This window comes from Lynx rufus, unplaced genomic scaffold, assembly GCF_022079265.1.
Source record: "Lynx rufus isolate CCGP_SWC_20201006 ecotype Redwood Valley unplaced genomic scaffold, mLynRuf1.p SCAF_5, whole genome shotgun sequence".
Lineage (NCBI taxonomy): Eukaryota > Metazoa > Chordata > Mammalia > Carnivora > Felidae > Lynx > Lynx rufus.
Window position 1 is genome coordinate 147,286,902 of NW_025814867.1, and position 20,295 is coordinate 147,307,196.

At 51.1% G+C, this 20,295-nt stretch overlaps 1 protein-coding gene across 3 annotated transcripts in view; it reads left to right on the forward strand.

The window, feature by feature from the left end:
* Positions 1–6,918: 6,918 nt before the first annotated feature.
* IFNGR2 (interferon gamma receptor 2) overlaps positions 6,919–20,295 on the forward strand; it is a 28,348-nt gene continuing 14,971 nt past the window's right edge. Inside the window, exons 1-2 of one of the 3 annotated variants that reach the window (XM_047099622.1) lie at positions 6,919–7,021; positions 15,095–15,227. In XM_047099622.1, the coding sequence (XP_046955578.1) occupies positions 6,934–7,021; positions 15,095–15,227 (221 nt within the window). In that variant the 5' untranslated portion in view covers positions 6,919–6,933. Of the gene's footprint in view, positions 7,022–14,801; positions 15,228–20,295 lie in introns of those variants that run through there. The other 2 variants (XM_047099621.1, XM_047099623.1) reach the window with 2 other exon arrangements.

The following is a 20,295-nucleotide window of genomic DNA, read 5'->3' on the forward strand; positions in this document are numbered from 1 at the left end:
CGGCGAGTTCTGCGCCGACAGCTCGGAGCCTGGAGCCTGCTTTGCGTCCTGTGTCTCCCTCTCTTCTCTGCCCCTCCCCTGCTCTGTCTCTCTCTGTCTTCCAAAAAATAAATAAACATTAAAAAATTAAAAAAATAAATAAATGCTTTTAACTTGTAGAATATGTACCATAAAATTCTCTTGATTGTATGATTTCCCTCATGAAACATCACGAACTGGGGTCTGAAAGGGAACTCTTGTTGGTGCTTGTGCGGTGAACAGTTTCATGATTTCTGGTCCGGAAAAGGTATGACGTGGTAGCTTGGCTTGGGCTAAGCAACGTGGCTGTAAGGGAGGCTGGGAATTTGCATTTCCTGGAAGGTTGAGTATTCACAGGGCTGAACATTACCCAGATATACCAAGGGCATTCAAAAGGTCGAGTCAGAAAACAAGAGAAACGTATGTTGGTTAGGAGGAGGGAGGGATATGGCTTAGGCCAACGTCTCAATAAATGGTGCCTATTCTTATCAGCGTGAGCGCAACTCCCAGTTAACTGCTGGTGCTTGTCGTGACTCATCAGATGCCTCATGTGAGGCCTCCGGGCTGCACTCAGCTTATTTATGGCAGTCACCTCCTAGTCTGAGCCTGCTGGTGACCTATGCTCGTGTCCAACCTGCCAGGTTTTTCCTGGAAGTCTCCAGGACCCCGATGGCAAATTTAAACACAAAAGGTTACTGATACAATATTAATCCCTCTGGAAAACAGGGAGAGGTTTGAGTTTCTCTAAATTACAAAACAGGAGAAGGTCCATTACACAAACCCTGGCCTGGAACCCATGAAGAAATCTCCAACCCACCCCTTCCAGTTCCCACTGGAACCTTCCCAAAGCCCTGGGCCCTAACCCTGGAGTCGTTGGGGCTTTTCCAGGGGACTCACCAGGGTCAGGGATATTAGAGCATTGGCATGCACCTAAAAAGAGGAGTATCTTCTCTTTTTGAAAAGGTTAAAAGGAGGGGCGCCTGGGTGGCTCAGTCGGTTAAACGTCTGATTCTTAATTTTGGCTCGGGTCATGATCTCACGATTTCGTGAGTTCCAGACCCACATCGGGCTCTGTGCTGATAGCACGGATCCTGCTTGGGACCCTTCCTTTCTCTCTGCCCTTCCCTCCACTTGCATTCTCTCTGTCTCTTAAAAGAAATAAATCAAAACTTAAAAAAGAAAGAAAGAAAGAAAGAAAGAAAGAAAAGGTTAAAAAGAGCCATAAACGGGCACCCGGGTAGTGCAGTCAGCTGAGTGTGTCTGACTCTTAGCTCAGCTCAGATCTTTATCTTGAGATCATGAGTTCAAGCCGCAAGTAGGGGCTCCATGCTGGGCATGAAGCCTACTTAAAACAAAAAACAAAACAAAACCAAACAACCCGGGAGGGGCACCTGGGTGGCTCGCTTGGTTAAGTATCTGACTCTTGATTTCTGCTCAGGTCATGATCTCACAGTTTTGTGAGTTCGAACCCCACTTTGGGCTCCGGGCTGACCCTGCCGAGCCTGCTTGGGATTCTTTCTCTCCCTCCCTCTCTCTGCCCCTCCCCTGCTCATGTTCTCTCTGTCTGTCTCAAAATAAACTTTAAAAAAATTATTTAAAAAAAAAAAAAAGGAAGTGAAAAATTTCCTCCTCTCTCTGCCTACTCTCTCTTCTCTTGGCCAAATTTCTAGATACTACCCATCCCGTTTTACAGGGGCATGGAATGCATAATGTACTTTGTGACAGTTATTCTTGCAAGGGTCCCTCAGAAAAGGCAGTAAAGGAGAAAAGAGTGTGCATTTTCAGAATGAGGTTTTATGGGGCCCCATGGGAAGGGGGAGCCAGAAATGCAAGTTTGCAGGAAGAGGAAAGGGGACCCCGTGACGGACACAGTGAGAAGATAGGCTCCAGGCACTAGACCCTTGAGGTAAATTTGTCCTTTTACTTCTATGCCAATCCCTCTGACCTTGCTGTTGGCATTTCTTAGAACAGAGGACTCCTAGCGACAAATCAAGGCCCCGTTTGGCCGTGCTCAGGGCCTACTCTGTGCTCAGAACTCTTTTTTTTTTTTTAATTTTTTTTCAACGTTTATTTATTTTTGGGACAGAGAGAGACAGAGCATGAACGGGGGGAGGGGCAGAGAGAGAGGGAGACACAGAATCGGAAACAGGCTCCAGGCTCCGAGCCATCAGCCCGGAGCCCGACGCGGGGCTCGAACTCCCGGACCGCGAGATCGTGACCTGGCTGAAGTCGGACGCCCAACCGACTGCGCCACCCAGGCGCCCCTGTGCTCAGAACTCTTGCTGCTCTGTCAGAATCTATGGGGGGACACTCACCCCCCTGCACGTTGGAGGCAACCATCTCAGCGAAGGTCAAGGCTCACACGAGCTGGTAAGGAACAGAAGAAGGTGGGAGGGAGGGGCAACAAAGCTCTCAGCAAGTGCGAGCTCCAGCAAGAGATCGAGTTTTAGAATTTGGGGTACGGGGGGGTGGGGAAGAGGTGAGAGGCGAAGGAAGGGGGGCAGGTGACGTCAGATGAGAAGGAGTGCGTGGGGACCCTCAGGAAGTACATCATCAAAGACGCACGGATGGACGAGCAGGGCCTTGTCGGGCGGGGAGCCGCAGAAAGCATGATCAGGCAGCCAGAGCCAGGCCTGGTGACAGGTGGACTGACATGGCAGGTGAGCAGTTTGGCGTGAGGTGCAAGGGGCTTTGAAGCTAAGCAGGACGGGCCAAGAGCCCTCCCACCACCTGGTGGCTGTGCGACTTGGGGGTATGATCAGTCAGGTTAGGGTCGGAGAAGTAGAAGCACCATGTGGGTGTGTGTGTGTGTGTGTGTGTGTGTGTGTGTGTGTGTGTGTTTGAGAGAGAGAGAGAGAGAAGGGTTGGACCCTGGGCTATTGCCGGAGTCAACTACACAGTCTAGATGGGACTGGTTTTCCAGTGTCTAGGGCCCGAGGCTGCAGCTCTGAGTGCAAGTGGTCAGGAAGAGAAGGCCAGACGGCACCAAGGACGAGCCGGAAGCTGAGGCTGAGCTGGGACCACCATCAGCCCGTCTCTCACCAGCTCCAAGCCTCCAGCATGGATGACAGCACGGGTGTCCTGCTAGAAAAGCTGGCGCCCTTTGTCGGGCAGCTAACACGCGCCCGCGTCTCCCAGGAGACGGGGAGGCTGTAGCAGCTGATCCAGCAGGAGCTGGAAGAGTCTTGGGCTGGGGCCACAGCCATCCAGGATGCCGGCGGAGAAGCCACAATGCTACGAACTGCAACAACGCCCCGCGCCCCGCCCCAGCCTCCTGAGAGTGAAGGAATATGGCTGAAGCTTCCAGATCTTGTACAAAAACATCCTTCTCTTCCCCACGCCAACTGGAAACTATGCAGGAAGGGGAATTCAAGGAAATGCAGTCACACCTTGGCTACACTGACGCCATGCAAATCCGCCAAGTGGATTTGCCCAAGTAAGGGCGAGTTACTTAATTCCCTGGGCCTCAGTCTCCTCATCTGTGAAATGGCAGTTGTAACCCCCTTAACCGTGAGGACTGAGTGATACAATGCATGGAGAAGCCCCCGGGGCCATCAACCAGTGTTGGCTCCTTTCTGTCCCCCCTCAGCTACCCTCCTGAGGGAGGTGGGGGGAGCACCTCCAGATTATTAGCGTAAGGAAAACGCTTCGGGAAGATTAACTGGTTAGGAGGTAGCAAGTTAATGGAAAGGGAAGGAGGAATTTGGGTTTTGTAAGGCTGAAGTTTATATAGTATTATCAATTCTATTATTTGTATTTGCACATTTATATTTATTTACGTAATGATGTATGTATTAATATATTATTTATATGTCAATCATTATATTAAATTGTATATTGTGTATTAAAGCATACACAACTAAGAATATAAAATTAGATACAAAAATACTTACATACGCTGAGAAAATAAATCACAAGTTACAGATTTCTTTTTTTTTTATTTTTTTTTAACGTTTATTTATTTTTGAGACAGGGAGAGACACAGCATGAACTGGGGAGGGTCAGAGAGAGGGAGACACAGAACCTGAAACAGGCTCCAGGCTCCGAGCTGTCAGCACAGAGCCCGACGCGGCGCTCGAACCCACGAACCGCGAGATCATGCTCTGAGCTGAAGTCAGATGCTTAACCGACTGAGCCACCCAGGTGCCCTAGAAATGTTTCTTTTGACTTGACAATTTGTTGTTGATATATACCCTCAAGACACTTCTCAAAACACACACACACACACACACACACACACACACACAAGCTAGAGCCGCCCCAGCACCGCCCTCCTGGAGAAGTACGTTAAAGAAGTCAAAGAGGGAAGAGACAGAGGTCATAACCATTGTGGTTAAAAGCTCTTACTTTGCAGACTTCAGAGGAACATATGACCATGTGAACACAGAGCTGGCAGCCCCTTCCAGGACCGTGGAAGAGAGTTGTGCAAGGGAGGGCCCCTAGGGGTTCAGCTTTTGGTCCTTTCGCAGTAAACACGCCTCCAGAAGGGAGAAGCTGCAGAAGGGAACCCACGTCCCTGTCATGTGCCATGACCGAGGAACTGCATGATGCTGTGGGGGCTATCCATGGAACCGGACAAAGGGCGGTGGGTGCTTGGACATCTTCCACAAGAAATGCCAACAGGATTGGCTTCACGTTCTCTTAGGTGGAAAATCTCTGTGGAAGTCAGAGTCATCCAGCAATGACCTCAAAAGTAAAAGTCTTCCAGCCAGGAGGAACAAGAAACGGGAAATGCCACCCGCTGAGAACTGGCCTTTGCAAGACATCTGCTTGGCAGTTACTTGCGTCGGGGATATTGTGTGCTTAAGGTGTCAGCAGAGTGGACCGCTACGCAGCAAACTGGGCATGCTCCTTTTAGTACTCTGACAAGGACTTCTGGAAGGAAAATGTAAACCCTCTAAGTTTTAGCAGGGAAGAGCTTTGGAGGGAGATTCTGCAGCTGGGAAGAAACAAGTATTCTCTTGCAAGGGGTGGGGGGTGGGGTGGGGAACTTACCATCCTTCCCCCCAGCCCCCCCACCCCCAAAGACCACTGTCACTGCCTCTGAAAACATCTACATCCAAGTAGATCACAAGCGCTCCCTGGCCTGGGCTGAGACAGGTGCACATTTGTCCCTTCCTTTAATATGATTTTTTTTTCTTGATTATAAAAATAAAATATGCCCTTGCAGGGGGGATTATAAAAAAAGAAAACTATTACCATTCATAATCCTGCTACCTACAATATGTTAGCATTTTGGCATATTTCCTCCAATCATTTTTTTTTAAGTTTATTTATTTTGAGAGAGAGAGCATGCATGCACATGCAAGCAAGCAGAGAAAGGCGAGAGAGAGAGAGAGAGAGAGAGAGAGAGAGAGAGTCCCAAGCAGACTCCTCGCTGTGGCAGAGAGAGCCGGACTGGGGGATCGATCTAGGGAACCATGAGATCGTGGCCTGAGCCCAAATCAAGAGTTGGAGTCTGTTAACAGACTGAGCCACCCAGGGCCCCTCCAATCATTTCAACACATCACTCGGACAGGGATTCTGATTTACACGCTGCTTTTTTCAGTTCACATATAAACATGTCTCTGTGCCTTGAGAAACTCACTCAAAGCATCATTCAGATAACTGCTAGATATTTTCTGACATATTTTCACAACAGTGACCAATTTCAAGAGTTCTACAAAAAAGGAAATAAAAATGCAAGAAGTCGAGGGCTCCCTGCTTGCTCAGTCAGTGGAGCCCGTGACCCTGAATCTCGGGGTTGTGAATGCTAGCCCCGCGTTGGGTGCAGAGATTACTTAAAAAATTTTTTTTTCTTAAAGTAAATGAAATAAACTGTAGGAAGTCCCGAAGTAAAGCCCTATGTTGCCGAATACTATGCGGCCAAGGAGCCCAGCAGACTCCTAACTGGGCCTTGGTGCCGCTGTTCTTTAATTCTTGATGTCCCCCACTCATTCTCTTCTTCGCCCCTTTCCTTCCATGCGCAGCTGGGTTTAAAGCCCATCGTGGGAGAACCAAGATGACCCAGATCCTTCCAGCTGGCAGAACCGGAGGGCGGCTGAGGCTGGGACAGTAGGCCTCCCCACCTGCCCCGCCGCACCTCACTGCGCTCCCCCAGCTCGAGAAGTTACTTCCTCATACACTCGGCAGCCCAGACCGGGGCCTAAACCCACGCACCATCCTGAAATGTGGGACGTTTCTCGCTTTCCCTCCGCCTTGCTCTGTGCCCACTGTTCCCCTGAACGCCACACTTTCCTTCACCCAAGGCCGTTTCCAGCCACCACAGCCTTAATCCGGTTTTCAAATAAGGATTGAAAGCTTAGTGTGTACTTCAGAGGCTCAGAAGGCAGCATTTAAACTGAAGGGGGGAATCGCGTGCCCCCACGCAGGTGGGAGCGGCAGGAGAAGACAGAATGGGGGCGGGGGCGGGGCTGGGGGGCGGGAGGGAGGGGTGGCGGTGGGGGCGGGGTGCATGGGTGGGGGGCGGGGAGGGGGGAGGCGAGGCTCAGCACGCGGCCCACCCCGGGCCTTGGGGTTCGGAGGTCTCCCCAGAGGGGTCGCAAGCGCCGGAAGGTGGGCGACCGGCGGGGGCTCGGGGTCCCAGCAGCGCGCGGGGACGTCGCGGCCACCGCGCGGGTGGGGGGGTGTTGTGGGGCAGGGAGGGGCGCGGGGAAAGTCCCGCGGCCGGCGGGGCTGGGCGGGGCGCGGGCGCCGGGAGGGGCCGGCCTGGGCGGCGGCGGCCGAGCGGGGCTGTCCTGCCGCCGGGGACGCGCCGCCGCCGCCGCCGCCGCCGCTCGGGAAGGGGCGGGCCCCGCGCGCCCTGCGGTCGCCATGGCCGCCCGGGCGGCGACGTGAGCGGCTCGGCGGACCCCGCGCCGGGGCCGAGCCGCCCCCAGAGCCGCCGCCGAGCCTGCGGCGCGAGAGCCCCGGGCCATGCGGCCGCCGCCGCTCCTGCCGCCGCTGTCGCTGCTGTCGCTGCTGCTGCTGCTCGGCGGCCGCGGCGCCGCGGCGCCCCCCGCAGGTAAGCCGGGCCCGGCGGGACCCCCGAGGCCGGACGGAGGCGTCGTCGCGGGCGGGTGGCAATCGGAGCGCTGCCGCGAGTGGGCGGGTTCCGCGAGGAGCCCAGGGTGGGTGCGGGTCCGCGGGGGTGCCCCCGATCCGGGGAGTTCTCCGGGCAGCGCGGGTTGGGTGGGCGTCCGCGGGGTGCCCGGAGCGGGTGAGCGATCCACGGGGAGCCCTGACGGGCTGGGGGTACGCGGGGAGCCCGCAGTGGACCGGCGGTTGCGCGAAGCCCCGACGCGGGTGTGGGGAGGGCGGCGGGGAATTCCGGGCAGTCCCTCCCGGCGTCCTGGCCCCGGGTCATCCCTTCCGGGCAGGAGACACCCCGTTCCTGCGGGAAACTGGATACCCTGCCGCTCCTCTTCCCCCGCCTCCGCTCCGCGGCTCCGTGCAACCCGGTGCAGCCGGCGTCTCCGAGTTTCTCAGCGCGAACAAAGGACAACGGAATCCAGGGCTTGGGACAGGGCTGCGTCTGCCGGCCCCACAGAGCCTTCACCCTGGCCTTGGCCGGCGTGCCCTCCCCAGGGGCCCGAGTTAGAAGCGGGGCCCAGGCAGGCCTTCCTTCCTTGCAGCTGCGTGCGGCGGCGGCCGGCCCCAGGCCGGGACCTCCGTGTTGGAGATGTGACTCAGTCTGACCGTGGCTGGGGTGTGTTTAACTGTGGGTGTGAGATCCAGATGGTCATTTCCCCAGGGTCGGATAGATGGGGGAGCGGCGCTCAGGGCAGGACCCAGAAATGGCCGGACCCCCAGTTGTGTTGGCGGCGGGGAGTCCACGGAACCAGATTTTTAATCCCAGCTCAGCTCCCATCCAGATAGCCCCGTCCCTGGGCCAACCTCCTTCCTACCTCTGACACTAACTGATCATTCTTGTGAGCCAAATAGAAATGCTAAAAGACAAGAAGACCTCGGGGAGGAAGAAGTAGGCAGGAGATTTATTCTGTGTGGATGCCTGTGTGTTTGTGTTTCGCTGGGTTCTTTCCCAGGGAGAGACTATCATGGGCTGGGGCTCTAGAATTTAGAAATGTCCTCCCTTGTGAAGCTCGGGGTGTGGGTTCGGGTTGTTGCTGTTGTTTTCTGCCAGCATCACTTAGGCCCTGAAATTCCAGAACTCCTTGATGAGAGAAGCCTCCCACAGGAGGGGGTGAGCTCTGGCTGGGAGGCCGAGGCCGTTTTCCTAGGAGAGTCAGACAGATGGGTTTGAATCCTGACTCCGCCCCTCCTCAGCTTCAAGTGTTGAGCAATCTGTGTGCAGCTCTCCCTGGGCTTCCTTCAGACAGGACGTGGGCTTTGGCAAAATGTTGGTAATTGCCTGAGCTGGGTAATGGGCAAGCGGTAGCTGTGGTTACTTAATACCGGTGCCACAGCTCAGGAGTGGTGGTCGGTGTGGCATTTGTGACTTGTCTGCCACGAGTCCAGGGGTGGAGGGGTGGAGAGAAGTACATAGGAACTTTGCAGTTGGATGTTGCCCCGACGCCCGAGGCCATGCCCATCTTTCTAGTAATGATCTCTCGTTTGTATTCTACCAGAGTTTGGGTCCGTGCGATGCGGCAGAAAAACTATCGTAGATCCTTTGAAAAATAGTGCCGTGTGATACTCATCTGTTCTGTGACTACCTGAAAGGTTTTCATAGCAAACTATTAAAAAAAACTAGGATATTTTTAGAGAAACTCTGTGTTAGTCAAAGCACAAAGTGACACTGTTAACAGTGGTTATACAGTAAATGGGTAATAGAAACATTTCCATACTTTTCCATAATTCACAAGTGTCTTTCAGTAATCATGGGATTGTTTTTATGGTCAGAGAAAAAAAATATATGAAGGTATTGGAAACAAATTTTTTATTTATTTTTTTATTTAAAAAAAATTTTTTTAACGTTTATTCATTTTTGAGAGACAGAGCATGAGCGGGGAAGAGAGAGGGAGACACAGAATCTGAAGCAGGCTCCAGGCTCCAAGCCGTCAGCACAGAGCCTGACGCAGGGCTCAAACTCCCGAACCGTGAGATCATGACCTGAGCCGAAGTCGGTCGCTCAACCGACTGAGTCACCCAGGCGCCCCAGGAAACAAATTTTTTAAAAGGGGAAGACTTACATATATATCTATCTCTTAGAGTTGTTATAAAGATAACATGTGAAATATTGGACCTGACCTACATTGTAGTGTAAGGGAAGGAAAAATTTTCCTTTCTTGCCTTCCGGGTTTTTCAACTGGTCTAATAATTAAGTTGACATGAGACACAGTAACAGGGGAAAAACAGATTGAATTTGTACCTACAGGAGCTTATAAAAATACGAGACTCAAAGAAGTGACCAAAGCAGGCAGCTTTGGAAAGCTAGGGAAAACAATTATTTGTGGAGATTTGACAAAACGAGGGGGTTTGAACTGGGGGTAATATATTAACAAAGTTAACAAAGTTCATTTATACAGCCTTCCCAGCCTGGAATTCCCCAGCAATAAAGATGCCCTTCCCTCCTGGTATGGGAAGATAGGAAGGATACGGGAGAGATCTATTTCTTGCTTGTAAGGGAATAAAAGAAAGTCAGAATGTCCTAAAATTACACCAACTGTTTCTTACGTGACTTTAGTTCAAAATAATCAACATGCCAAAGTGGCAAGTTTGGGGGTGGCGTCTTTTGTTCCCCTCAGTAGTAATGCATTAAGCGGTGGCCCTTTGCTTTAGATAAAAAATTAGTCGAGTGCACCAAAGTGCCGTAAGTCAACTGACTACCTAGTAATTTACCTAAATGTTGAGGAGTTGAGGCTTCTCTTTGTATTGTACCCGCTGCTTAGTTTTCCGGTAGATTGGAAATGGACTTGTGCCACAGAATTTCATTGCCACGATTTGCTGATTTGACCAAAGCTTCTAATGCGCTTAGAGACCGCTGAGAAAGACCATAAACGCCCAACAACATGAAAAGCATTGCAAATGAACGTCATTGAGTAACTCCTGTTTGCTTATAGTCTCAGCAGTTGAAAGTAAGTAGCTGGCAGGTTTGGGGGCAAACTATAAACGAATAGTAGGAGTCGCCATGTATTGGGCCAGTCTTCTAGGTCAGACAAGGTTGTAAGTGTCGTACGTACATTATCTGACTTTATTCTCTCCGCCATTCTTTTCAAGAAGGTAATAGCCCCATTTACTCTCAGGGAAACAAAACCATCCTTTATAGGAAGAGACAAATGGCTAGGTAAATTAGCTGATGTCCGGTATTTACTAACAAGAGCGACTTCTCAGTTATGGCTGAGGATTCAGGGGATTTTTTTTTTTTTAATGTTTATTCATTAATTTTGAGAGATAGAAAGCATGAGTGGAGAATTCAGGGAGTTTTTAAAAAATGTTTATTTATTAATTTTGAGAGAGAGAGAGAGTATGAGTGGGCGAGGGGCCGAGAGAGAGAGACGCCCAAGCAGGCTCCGTGCTGTCAGCACAGAGCCCGAGGTGGGGCTCCATCCGTCGAACCTTGAGATCATGACCTGAGCCGCAATCAGGAGTCAGATGCTCACCCGACTGAGCCACCCAGGTGCCCCAGGGAATGTTTTTTTGACTTCTTCTCCCCTGCAAGGTGTCAGAGGTAGGATCGTTGATGTTCGTCATAATGCCGCATCCATGGAGAAAGATCCTGAAGGGTCTTTGGTTGTCAAGATTAAATGATTAATTTTCATGTTAATTATACTTTATTTTATTACCTGTGTGTGATGTGTGTTAATCAAACTGTACTTTTGAGACCAGGAGCGCCTATTCTTAAATATGTATAAAGCCTCCTGGGTGGATCTAGCTAGGGTGGACCAGAGGTGGTGGGTGGGGGCAGGAAGGTGGCATAGGAGGAGGCCGTGGTCGTGAGGCACAGAGGACACACTTCCCACAGGTGGCACCTACGTTATGTCTTCTTCCCACTAGTCGTTCATGAGCGGTTGCCCCAGAGGCCACGGAGAGAAAAGGTAGAGTGGGGAGCACTGTACCCCCTACTCTTACTGTGAGCTTTTATCTCGTGGGAGCTGGGCTGTCATTAAAGCCCTGACGTCCACCTACAGCGACTGAATTAGTTCCTATCGTTGTCACAAATCGCCACCAACGCAGTGCCTTAAAACAACACCAGGGTGTTATCTGGAGGTCAGATGCAGGTTCTGACTGGGCTAAAATCAAGGTGTCAGCAGGGATGCGTTCCTTTCTGGAGGTTCTGGGGGAAGAATCACTTCCTTGCCCTCTCCAGCTTCTAGAGAAACACCGTTGTGGTCCACCCGGATCTCTCAGGAGAATCTCCCTCTTTGAGGGTCTTTTGTTTAGGGACCTGAATTCCATCCGTAGCCCCAGTTCCCCTTTGCCACGTAACCTCATATATTCGCAGGACACCGGCATCTTTGGGGGCCGCTGTTCTGCCCCCAAAGGGGGCAGGTCAGGCTCAGACCATTGGCTATGGTGCTCAGCCCGGGGCCTGAATCAGCCACGTCTTACAGATTGTATACTTAGGGTCTGCTTTGCCTTTCACTTGTGGTCTTGCATTTGCTCCTCGCTACGAGTCTGGGAGAGACAGCACCGTCTCACTCTTCACGAGGAAACCGAGGCTCAGGTGGGGCCTTGGCAGGATCTGTGGCTGTGGGGGATAGGATCAGAATTCCAGCCCAAGCCCTTTGTCCGTAAATTCTGTTCTCTTCCCACCGAGCCTTCGCCGACACCCTGGACAGCAGGTGCTATGACCCTAAATACACTGACCCTTTGGAGCCAAGCAGATAAGTCCTGGCTCAGAGTTGGCCACCCACTCCCGGCCACAGCAGAGACCACAGAAAAGGGAAGACCGAGCATAAGGTGAGGAAGGAAGAAGGGAACCGAAGTTTTGCATGGTGTTCGCGTGGATGCGATGCTGAGGACGAGACATGGGTTATGTTGTCCCTGAAGGAGCGCACGCTGCTGGGCTGTAGGCTACTCAAGCCCCGTGTCCTGAGTGCCTGCTCCTCCAGGAGGTGGGGATAAAACAGTCCCCAAGTCCGACAACACCCAGCCTTCCTGGAGCTCCCCACTCTCGCACCTTGGGGAGACTGTCGATAAACTGCTGGCGGTGAGGAGAGGCAGGGACCACGAGGCGCTCACTCTGTCCTCAGCCCTGTAAAACTAACCCGTTCGTTCCCGGTAACAACGCTGTGAAGTCTGTACTGTACCCATTTAACGGATGAGACAGCTGAGGCACAAAGTGGCTAAACAACTACAGGAGCGTGTGGCTTTGAACTCGGGCAGTCCAGCTTTGGAATCCATGCTCCTCGGTGCCTGGTGGAAACAAAGGACCCAGGTGGAATCCCCTGTCTCACCACATTCAGAGCCCCATGGGGACAGGTCAGGCAGGGGCAGGGAATCCCATGCCCTAGGCATTTTGTACAGGAAACCACTCTACCGAGACCTGAAGGGAGTGGGGGAGAGAGCCGTGGCATGCTGGGAGAGAAAGCCCCAGAGAAGGAGTGGCGAGGGCAGGCCCCGTGTTTCCCAGGAACAGGGAGGGCCCCATGTGGCCTGTGAGACAGGGGTGAGGCCGTTCAAGGGCAGGCCCTCTGAGAGGTTGCAGAGGCAGCTGTTCGTGAGTGGGCAGTCTGATGTACTTCCTTGTGACATCCTCAGTTCTAAGATTTGTTTTCTTCTCTGAATGTGGTGAGACAGGGCATTCCAAGAAGCCCAAATGTAAGAGCAAACCTGTGGGTCCTCGCCCCCACCGTGGTAAAATGAAAATCAAAGAAAGTCGAAGGCTCGTCTAGAGCCTCCACGACTACGGGGAAGCCTCTCTCCTGGCCCAGCCCTCAGTTAGGGTGGAAACTCTTCCTCCTTGCTCTGTCCCCCGCTGCCTCCTTTCTTAGCGGAACGCCTGGATTGTGGGGATGGTGGGAGAGGGTGCCCGGAGATGGCTGTTCCCTGGAGATGGGGGGAAGGTGACGAGCACCGTGGCGGGTGGAATAACGTTCCCCCGAGATGCCCACATCCTCAGCCCCAGATCCTGCGGCTGTGTTACCGTGTGTGGCGAAAGGGACTTTGCACCTGTGACGAGGGGTCCTGAGGTCACGAGATGACCCTGGATTGAAGGGCTTCGTGGGCCCGGTGTGATCACAAGGGTCCCTGGAAGGTGGAAGAAGGAAGCAGAAGAGTGAGACCGCAGAGATGGCAGCGAGAGAAGGAACTGGCCCAGGGTTGCTGGGGGAAGGAGTCAGAGCCAAAGAATGTGGGCTGCTTCTAGAAGCTGGAGGAAGCAAGGAGCCATTTCTCCCCCAGAGCTTCCAGAAGGAACACGGAACACCCTGACTTTCACCCACCAGTTTCAAACTTCTGACCTCCAGAACTGTTTAAGAGAGACACCTGGGTTGTTTTAAGACACTCAATTTGAGGGATGCCTGGGTGTCTCAGTCAGCACAGAGCCCGCTTCGGATCCTGTGTCCCTCTCTCTCTCTGTGGTGTGGTGCCCCTCCCCCACACGCCCTCTCTTTCCCCAAAATAAATACACATTAAAAAAAAAAGGGTTAGGGTTAGGGTTAGGGTTAGGTTAGGGTTAGGGTTGGGGGCACCTGGGTGGCTCAGACGGTTAAGCATCCGGCTTCAGCTGAGGTCATGATCTCACAGTTCATGAGTTCAAGCCCGGAGTTGGGCCTGAGCTCATCGCTGTGGAGACAACGAACATCCTGGAAGTAAACAAACAGCCACAGACTCTTGGTATCGCATCTTTCAGAAGAAGAGCCGGCAGACGCGAGCTGGGCGCTGTTCGTCAAGATTGGATGCATTTACTGAAAGCATGTGGTTTTAATTTCCTGCTCTGAATTCTGGAACAGCATGTTTTTCACACTTTGCTTTCCACGTTCTGGGCGTTTCTCATTAATCTTTCCATCTCAGAGATGGTCTCGTCATGATTGCGTGTCCTTGCAAGAGAAAAGGCTCCCCCCGCACTTGTGGTCCCCAGCCCCGTCCTGCGGAAGTACCTGCTTGGGGGGTGGGTTGCTGAGGTTGTGCCTTCCAGGTCACACCCTGGCATTGGTGGTCATTCCCTGGGGTGGGTGTTATTATCCTGTTTGTAGTCGTTAGACTTCATCGTGCATAAGAATAGGCTGGGAAGCGTGTTGAGAATGTGGATTCCCTGGTCTGGGGAGTGGACTGGGGATCTGCGTTTGAAGCGATACCTCAGTGATCGTGATACTGGGGGTCCTTGAAAAACACCCCCCAAAAGACATGTCTCCCCCTCCGCGTGCCTTCGGGCTTTGCACGCCTGTTTTGGGGCGTGTGCGTGTGGATGTGTGTGAGTGCGTGCATGTTTGTGGAGGTTTACCAAACGCACCCTTGGTCCTGATGCACGTCTGCTGCTAATACAAGTCTGGGGCTGATGCATGTCACGTGGCCCCCAATTCAGCCTTCGCTTATAGACCATACTGTTATTTATCCCTTATTCCCGAAAAAAGAAAGTGGGGCCCAGACTGTCAAGTTAACCTGCCCAGTCACACATACGTATTAAAGATAGAGTAAGCATTCTAGTTGAGCCAGACCCCGGCACCCAGGACCTGTTCGAGAGAACTGGAGTCTGCAGAGGGGAGGCCTGGGTGGCTCAGTCGGTTGAGCATCTGACTTTAGCTCAGGTCGTGATCTCACGGTTCGTGAGTTCGAGCCCTGTGTCAGGCTCTTGGCTGTCAGCACAGAGCCTGCTTTGGAGCCACTGTCCCCACTCCTTCTGTCCCTCCCCAGCTCACACATGCACGCAATCTGTCTCTCTCTCTCTCTCTCTCTCTCAAAAATAAATTGCAGAAAAGAAAAACATTTTAAAAAGAACTGGAGTCTGCAGGCAGAAAGGCAGCCCCAACCCCCTCTTTTTTTCCACAGACTGTGTTGATGATGCCAAATTTAGTCAAAGGCGGGGGTGAGGGGACATGCCTAGAGAGACACGTAATACCATTTCTGCACTTGGACAGAAACGGAGTCGCATACGAATGGCTTGATGACGTGCACCGAAGTATTTTTGTAATCGGTCTTTCTCCCTTTCTCTCTCCCCCTCTTTCGCCTTCTCTTATTCTCCGCCCCTTTCAAGACTCTCTTTCCCAGCTGACTGCTCCTCGAAACCCGAAGGTTCGCCTGTACAATGCCGAGCAGGTTCTGAGTTGGGAGCCGGTGTCCCTGAGCAATGACACGAGGCCGGTGGTCTACCAGGTGCAGCATAAATAGTAAGCCGGATCCTTCTGTGGGCGTCCTTCCTGGGAGTTGTGGGGGGAGCCGCTACAGAACCCTTGTCCCTGCCTCGTGGCAACATTGCGAGCAAATCCGTTGGAAACAGATATCTCCCCTGCGCTTTTAAAGTCTCCAAGGACAGGGGCGCCTGGGTGGCGCAGTCGGTTAAGCGTCCGACTTCAGCCAGGTCACGATCTCGCGGTCCGTGAGTTCGAGCCCCGCGTCGGGCTCTGGGCGGATGGCTCGGAGCCTGGAGCCTGTTTCTGATTCTGTGTCTCCCTCGCTCTCTGCCCCTCCCCCGTTCATGCTCTGTCTCTCTCTGTCCCAAAAATAAAATAAAAACGTTGAAAAAAAAAAATTTAAAGTCTCCAAGGACAGAGCTTGCACAACAACCCCCGCCCCCTCCCCCACCCAATCCACGGGCTTAGACAACGCAAGTGTTAGAGACTGTGCTGTCTGCCCACATGGCTTCTTAGTTGGGTGGGACTCTGTTCTCTCATTGGTCTCAGGGAGGGCTTCCTGTCTTAAAAGGGCAGGAGGTGGCTTTTAGCCTTCATCTTCTTCAAGTTTGAGAATCTGGCTTATTGAACTTTATGGGCCAAATTTGGCCTACTAAGGAATGTATTCACTTAATTACTACTAATTCTCCATTTCTTTTTTTTTTTAATGCTTGTTTATTTGCAGGGGGGGGCGGGGAGCATGCATATGCTGGGGAGGGGCAGAGAGAGGGAGACACAGAATGTGAAGCAGGTTCCAGGCTCTGAGCTGTCAGCACAGAGCCCGATACTGGACTCGAACTCACAAACTGTGAGATCATGCCCTGAGCCAGTCACTTAGCTGACTGAGCCACCCAGGTGGCCCTAATTCTCCATTTCTAAATGGATTTTTCCATTTTGCACAGTATTCTGGCCCCTTGTTCCCTCTCTCACCCGTTTTGCAAGCTTTTTCAGTTTGCCATCACTTGATGTGCAATATAAACACACACGGGAAGAAAAAGGCAGAATCTAGATCCTCAATTGTTATGTGTTTATCTTGTTACATAGGTTAAGTGAAGACTTAAAATTGTTGGCTAAGTCATTTTGTATTACCCAATTTAAAGATGTGGTAATGCTCAGTGCTTGTGAGAGTGTGGTTTGTGGATACAGCACTGGATGAGGGTCAGTTAACACAGCCCCTTACAGCAAAGTAGAGTCACGGAAATGCCCTCGTTACTTTCCCCTGCACAGGTGATACAAGCCTCCATCAGAAAAAGAAATAAAAAACACTTGTATTCATGAAGATATACGTTAAGGTGTATATTCATGTCCATCAGCAGAAAAATGTCGAATTGTGTCCTCCTAACTTGAAGTCAAACATGAGGCAACTATTAAAAAGGGTCATTGGAGGTGCCTGGGTGGCTCAGTTGGTTTAGCGTCCAATTTTGGCTCAGGTCATGATCTCATGGCTCATGAGTTCGAGCCCTGCATTGGGCTCTGTGCTGATGGCTCAGAGCCTGGAGCCTGCTTTAGATTCTGTGTCTTCCTCTCTCTCTGTCCCTCCCCTGCTCATGCTCTCTCTCTTTCAAAAATAAATCAACATTAAAAAAAAAAAAGGATAATTGTGTGTCATCTGGTAACAGTTGCAACTGTGTAAAATTTGGAATATTTCTGTGGTCAAGAACAGGTGAAGAACTGGGAAAAATTACTGGCAGTTAATTTGTCAGAGGAGTGGTTTTCCAGATGACTTCTTTTTTACCTTTGAATGTCCATTGTGACAATATTTGCTTCATAAAAATAGATTCTAAGCCAGGGTTTAGGGGTTATCTCTGAATTACATTTATCTATTCCTCAAGTAAGTACCAATCATCTATGGTAAGTGGACCGGTCCACGAGGACCAGCTACGTAATTGGTGGGGCCCCGTGCAAAATGAAAATGATGCAGGCCCTTGTTCAAGATTAGTGAGGATTTCAAGATGGCAACAGGAGAGCAGCAAACTGGGCGCCTCTTAAGACTGGGGCTGTGTGTGCCACCACGCGGGTCTTGTGCCCATGAGGCCCGCCCTACTCAGCATTAAGCCAGGTCATGATACTGTGGCTTGTGAGTTCGAGCCCCGCGTCGGGCTCTGTGCTGACAGCTCAGAGCCTGGAGCCTGCTTCGGATTCTGTGTCTCCCTCTCTCTCTGCCCCTCCCCTGCTCGTGCTCTGTCTCTCCCTCTCAAAAATAAAGACACTAAAAATTTAAAAATAACAGTAAGCAAGGTTTCAGTAACAGGAAGGCACAGCTGATTTATTAACTAGCACTCCTTAGCCTTGAATGGGAGGTACATCTGTGGGTTGACAGAGTGCCAGGAAGTATTAGAAATATTTGTTAAAGGCTTTGACAGTTTCCTATCCCAGGCTAACTTGCTTACTTTGTTTTCTTTTTGGAAAGCATTTGGGAGAGATTTTTTTCAGGATAGAGGTGCTTTGGGTAAAAGAAACAAAGGATGGGGTGACTGTAAGTGCCCTTGTTTGGAAAAGTTGAAAGATAACAAAAAACTGAAACCAAAGCTGATCTTGTTTTCTTTTCCAATTGCAGATTTGGTGATGGAGGAGGGCCTTTGCTCTTGTTTTGTTTTTAGAGACTTTTACATGCATGCTTGGGGCATTCTAGTGACATGAAATATTTCATTTTGAGGCTTGTGGCCTTTAAATCTTTTCCGTGCTGTTTCTCTATAGTAAAGCATTACTCTAGTTATAAACGAAGGTGCCCTTTCTTTCTTTTTTTTTTTTTAGAGGGAATGAGAGAGCAGGGGAGAGGGGCAGAGAGAGAGAGAGAGAGGGAATGAGAGAATCCCAAGCAGGCCTCACACTCAGCACAGAGCCTGACGCAGGGCTCCATTCCATGACCCTGGGATCATGACCTGAGCCGAAATCAAGAGTCAGATGCTCAACTAACTGACTGAGCCACCCAGGCAGCCCGGTGCCTCCGTTTTCTGACAGTCACAGTAGGAAAGTGAAAATTACACTGAGCACTATGGGAAAATTTAAAGTTTAAACCACGGGTTGCAGACAATGTGGACTACAGGCTGTGTTTGACCTGCAATATTTAATTTTTGTTTTTTCCATCAGTGCCAACATTTAAAAATCGGGAGATTTACTTAAGCATACCTAACCTGACCAGCCCAGTCTTCTGAAAGCATTTCTTTATTTCATTTTTTTTTTCTGATTTTAATAGCAATACACGTTCTCTACAGAAAGGCTGGAACACTCGGAAAAGTAGAAAGAATAAAATTAAAACATCCAATGCTTTACAGCCCAAGAATAATCGCTGTTCTCATTTTAGTGTGTTTCTCTCTAGACTTTTTTCTAAATGCATGCACTTGGTTTGAAAATGTGCTGGTGTATATGTAAAAATGAAACAAAACTGGGGCTGTGCTTTTGGGTCTTGCTTCCTTTTTTCTTTTTTTTTTCTTTCAACTGAACGTACTTAAATGTCTGAGCACTTTTTCTCATGTAATTATCTCTGTGTAAACATTTTTACTGCTCGTTTTATTATATGATGTATCACACATGATGTATTTCACTCTTCCCCACTCTCGAGTGTAGACAGTCGAGAGTTGGAGGCTGCTGGAGGTAGTGCCCTCGTACATAAATCATCTGATTGTTTTCTTACATTTGTAGCAGAGGAGCTGCAAGGTCAAAGGGGACACTTACCATTTTTGGAAGTGATCTAACAGCGGCTGTAACAGTAGAGCATGTAGCTGCCCAACTGTTTAACAAATAATTTACGTGGTGTTTCCTGTGCACCAGGTCCCAGCACAGACACTTTACCGATGCCCGCTGGTTCCATAGGTGCCAGCACAGACACGTTACTGATGCCCACTGGCTCAACAGGTCCCGGCACAGACACTTTACTGATGCCTGCTGGTTCCACAGGTCCCGGCACAGACACTTTACCGATGCCCGCTGGTTCAACAGGTGCTGGCACAGACACTTTACCGATGCCCGCTGGTTCCATAGGTGCCAGCACAGACACGTTACTGATGCCCACTGGTTCAACAGGTGCCGGCACAGACACTTTACTGATGCCCGCTGGTTCAACCTTCATGACAGCTCGGGGAGACAGACACCGTAATTTATCCCCATTTTATAGATGAGGGGACCAAGAGAAGCACAATGACTGGGATTTCAACCCAGGTAACCTGGCTCCAGAGTCCAAGTATTTAACCACTATGCTGTGTCCCCGCTTGTGGTGAGGGCTGCTTTCAAAAGGAGCTAAATTCAGGGACAGAGGCAGTCCATAATGGATGCATGGTGAGGGGGAGCCACTGTGACTTTCTGGGCGAGGCTCAGACGGCTGATTGAGCGTTAAGAGCCCAGGACCAGAGGCCGGAGGCTGGCTCCAACGGGGCCATGCTCTCGAGGCTGTGTTCATCTAAGCGCCCTTTGTTTTCACCCTTTGCGAAGACAGCATGCGGAATGCAGCTTCCTTTTCCACTCTTCCTTCCCCCCCCCCCCCCAAAGCTGCTGGTCTTCCTGCATCAGCTGCTGTTTCAATTTGGATGGTTTCTTCCCCTTAAAGCCCCTTTGTGGAGAGACGTTTTTCAAAAGCAGTTCTGAGAAAGGGCCAGCTTTGGAGGAGAGGCAAGGATGGGGAACATGGGTAGGCTGTTCCCCGGTAAATCGGGAAATGAGCCTTTGAAATGTGGGGTGCCTTTTGCCCAAGTTCAGCAGCTGGGCTCTGCCGGGAGAGGACTAGAGCAGCTAGAAGTATCTGCACAACTTACCCGTTCTGAGATCACTTACCCCTTGGGAAGCTCACTCCCAATCGAAGCGGGGGCAGGTAGCCTGTGCTTTGGGATCTCCCTCCCCACCAGGGTCTGGGGGTCGAGGGCTCGGTGGTCATGTGAGTAGGGCAGGCATCTTCCGTGGAAACCCTGGCATGCACCTTGAAGCGACCTTCATCTTGCCACTTGCCACTTTGACAGAAGAGCCTCCAGTCAGGATTAGAGGAAAACTTAGAAGCACGTACGGTGTGTGAAAGCTTCCGACAGCAATCCCCAGCCTCATCTCTTCTGTCCCCCCTGGCCTTGCTTTCAGGCCG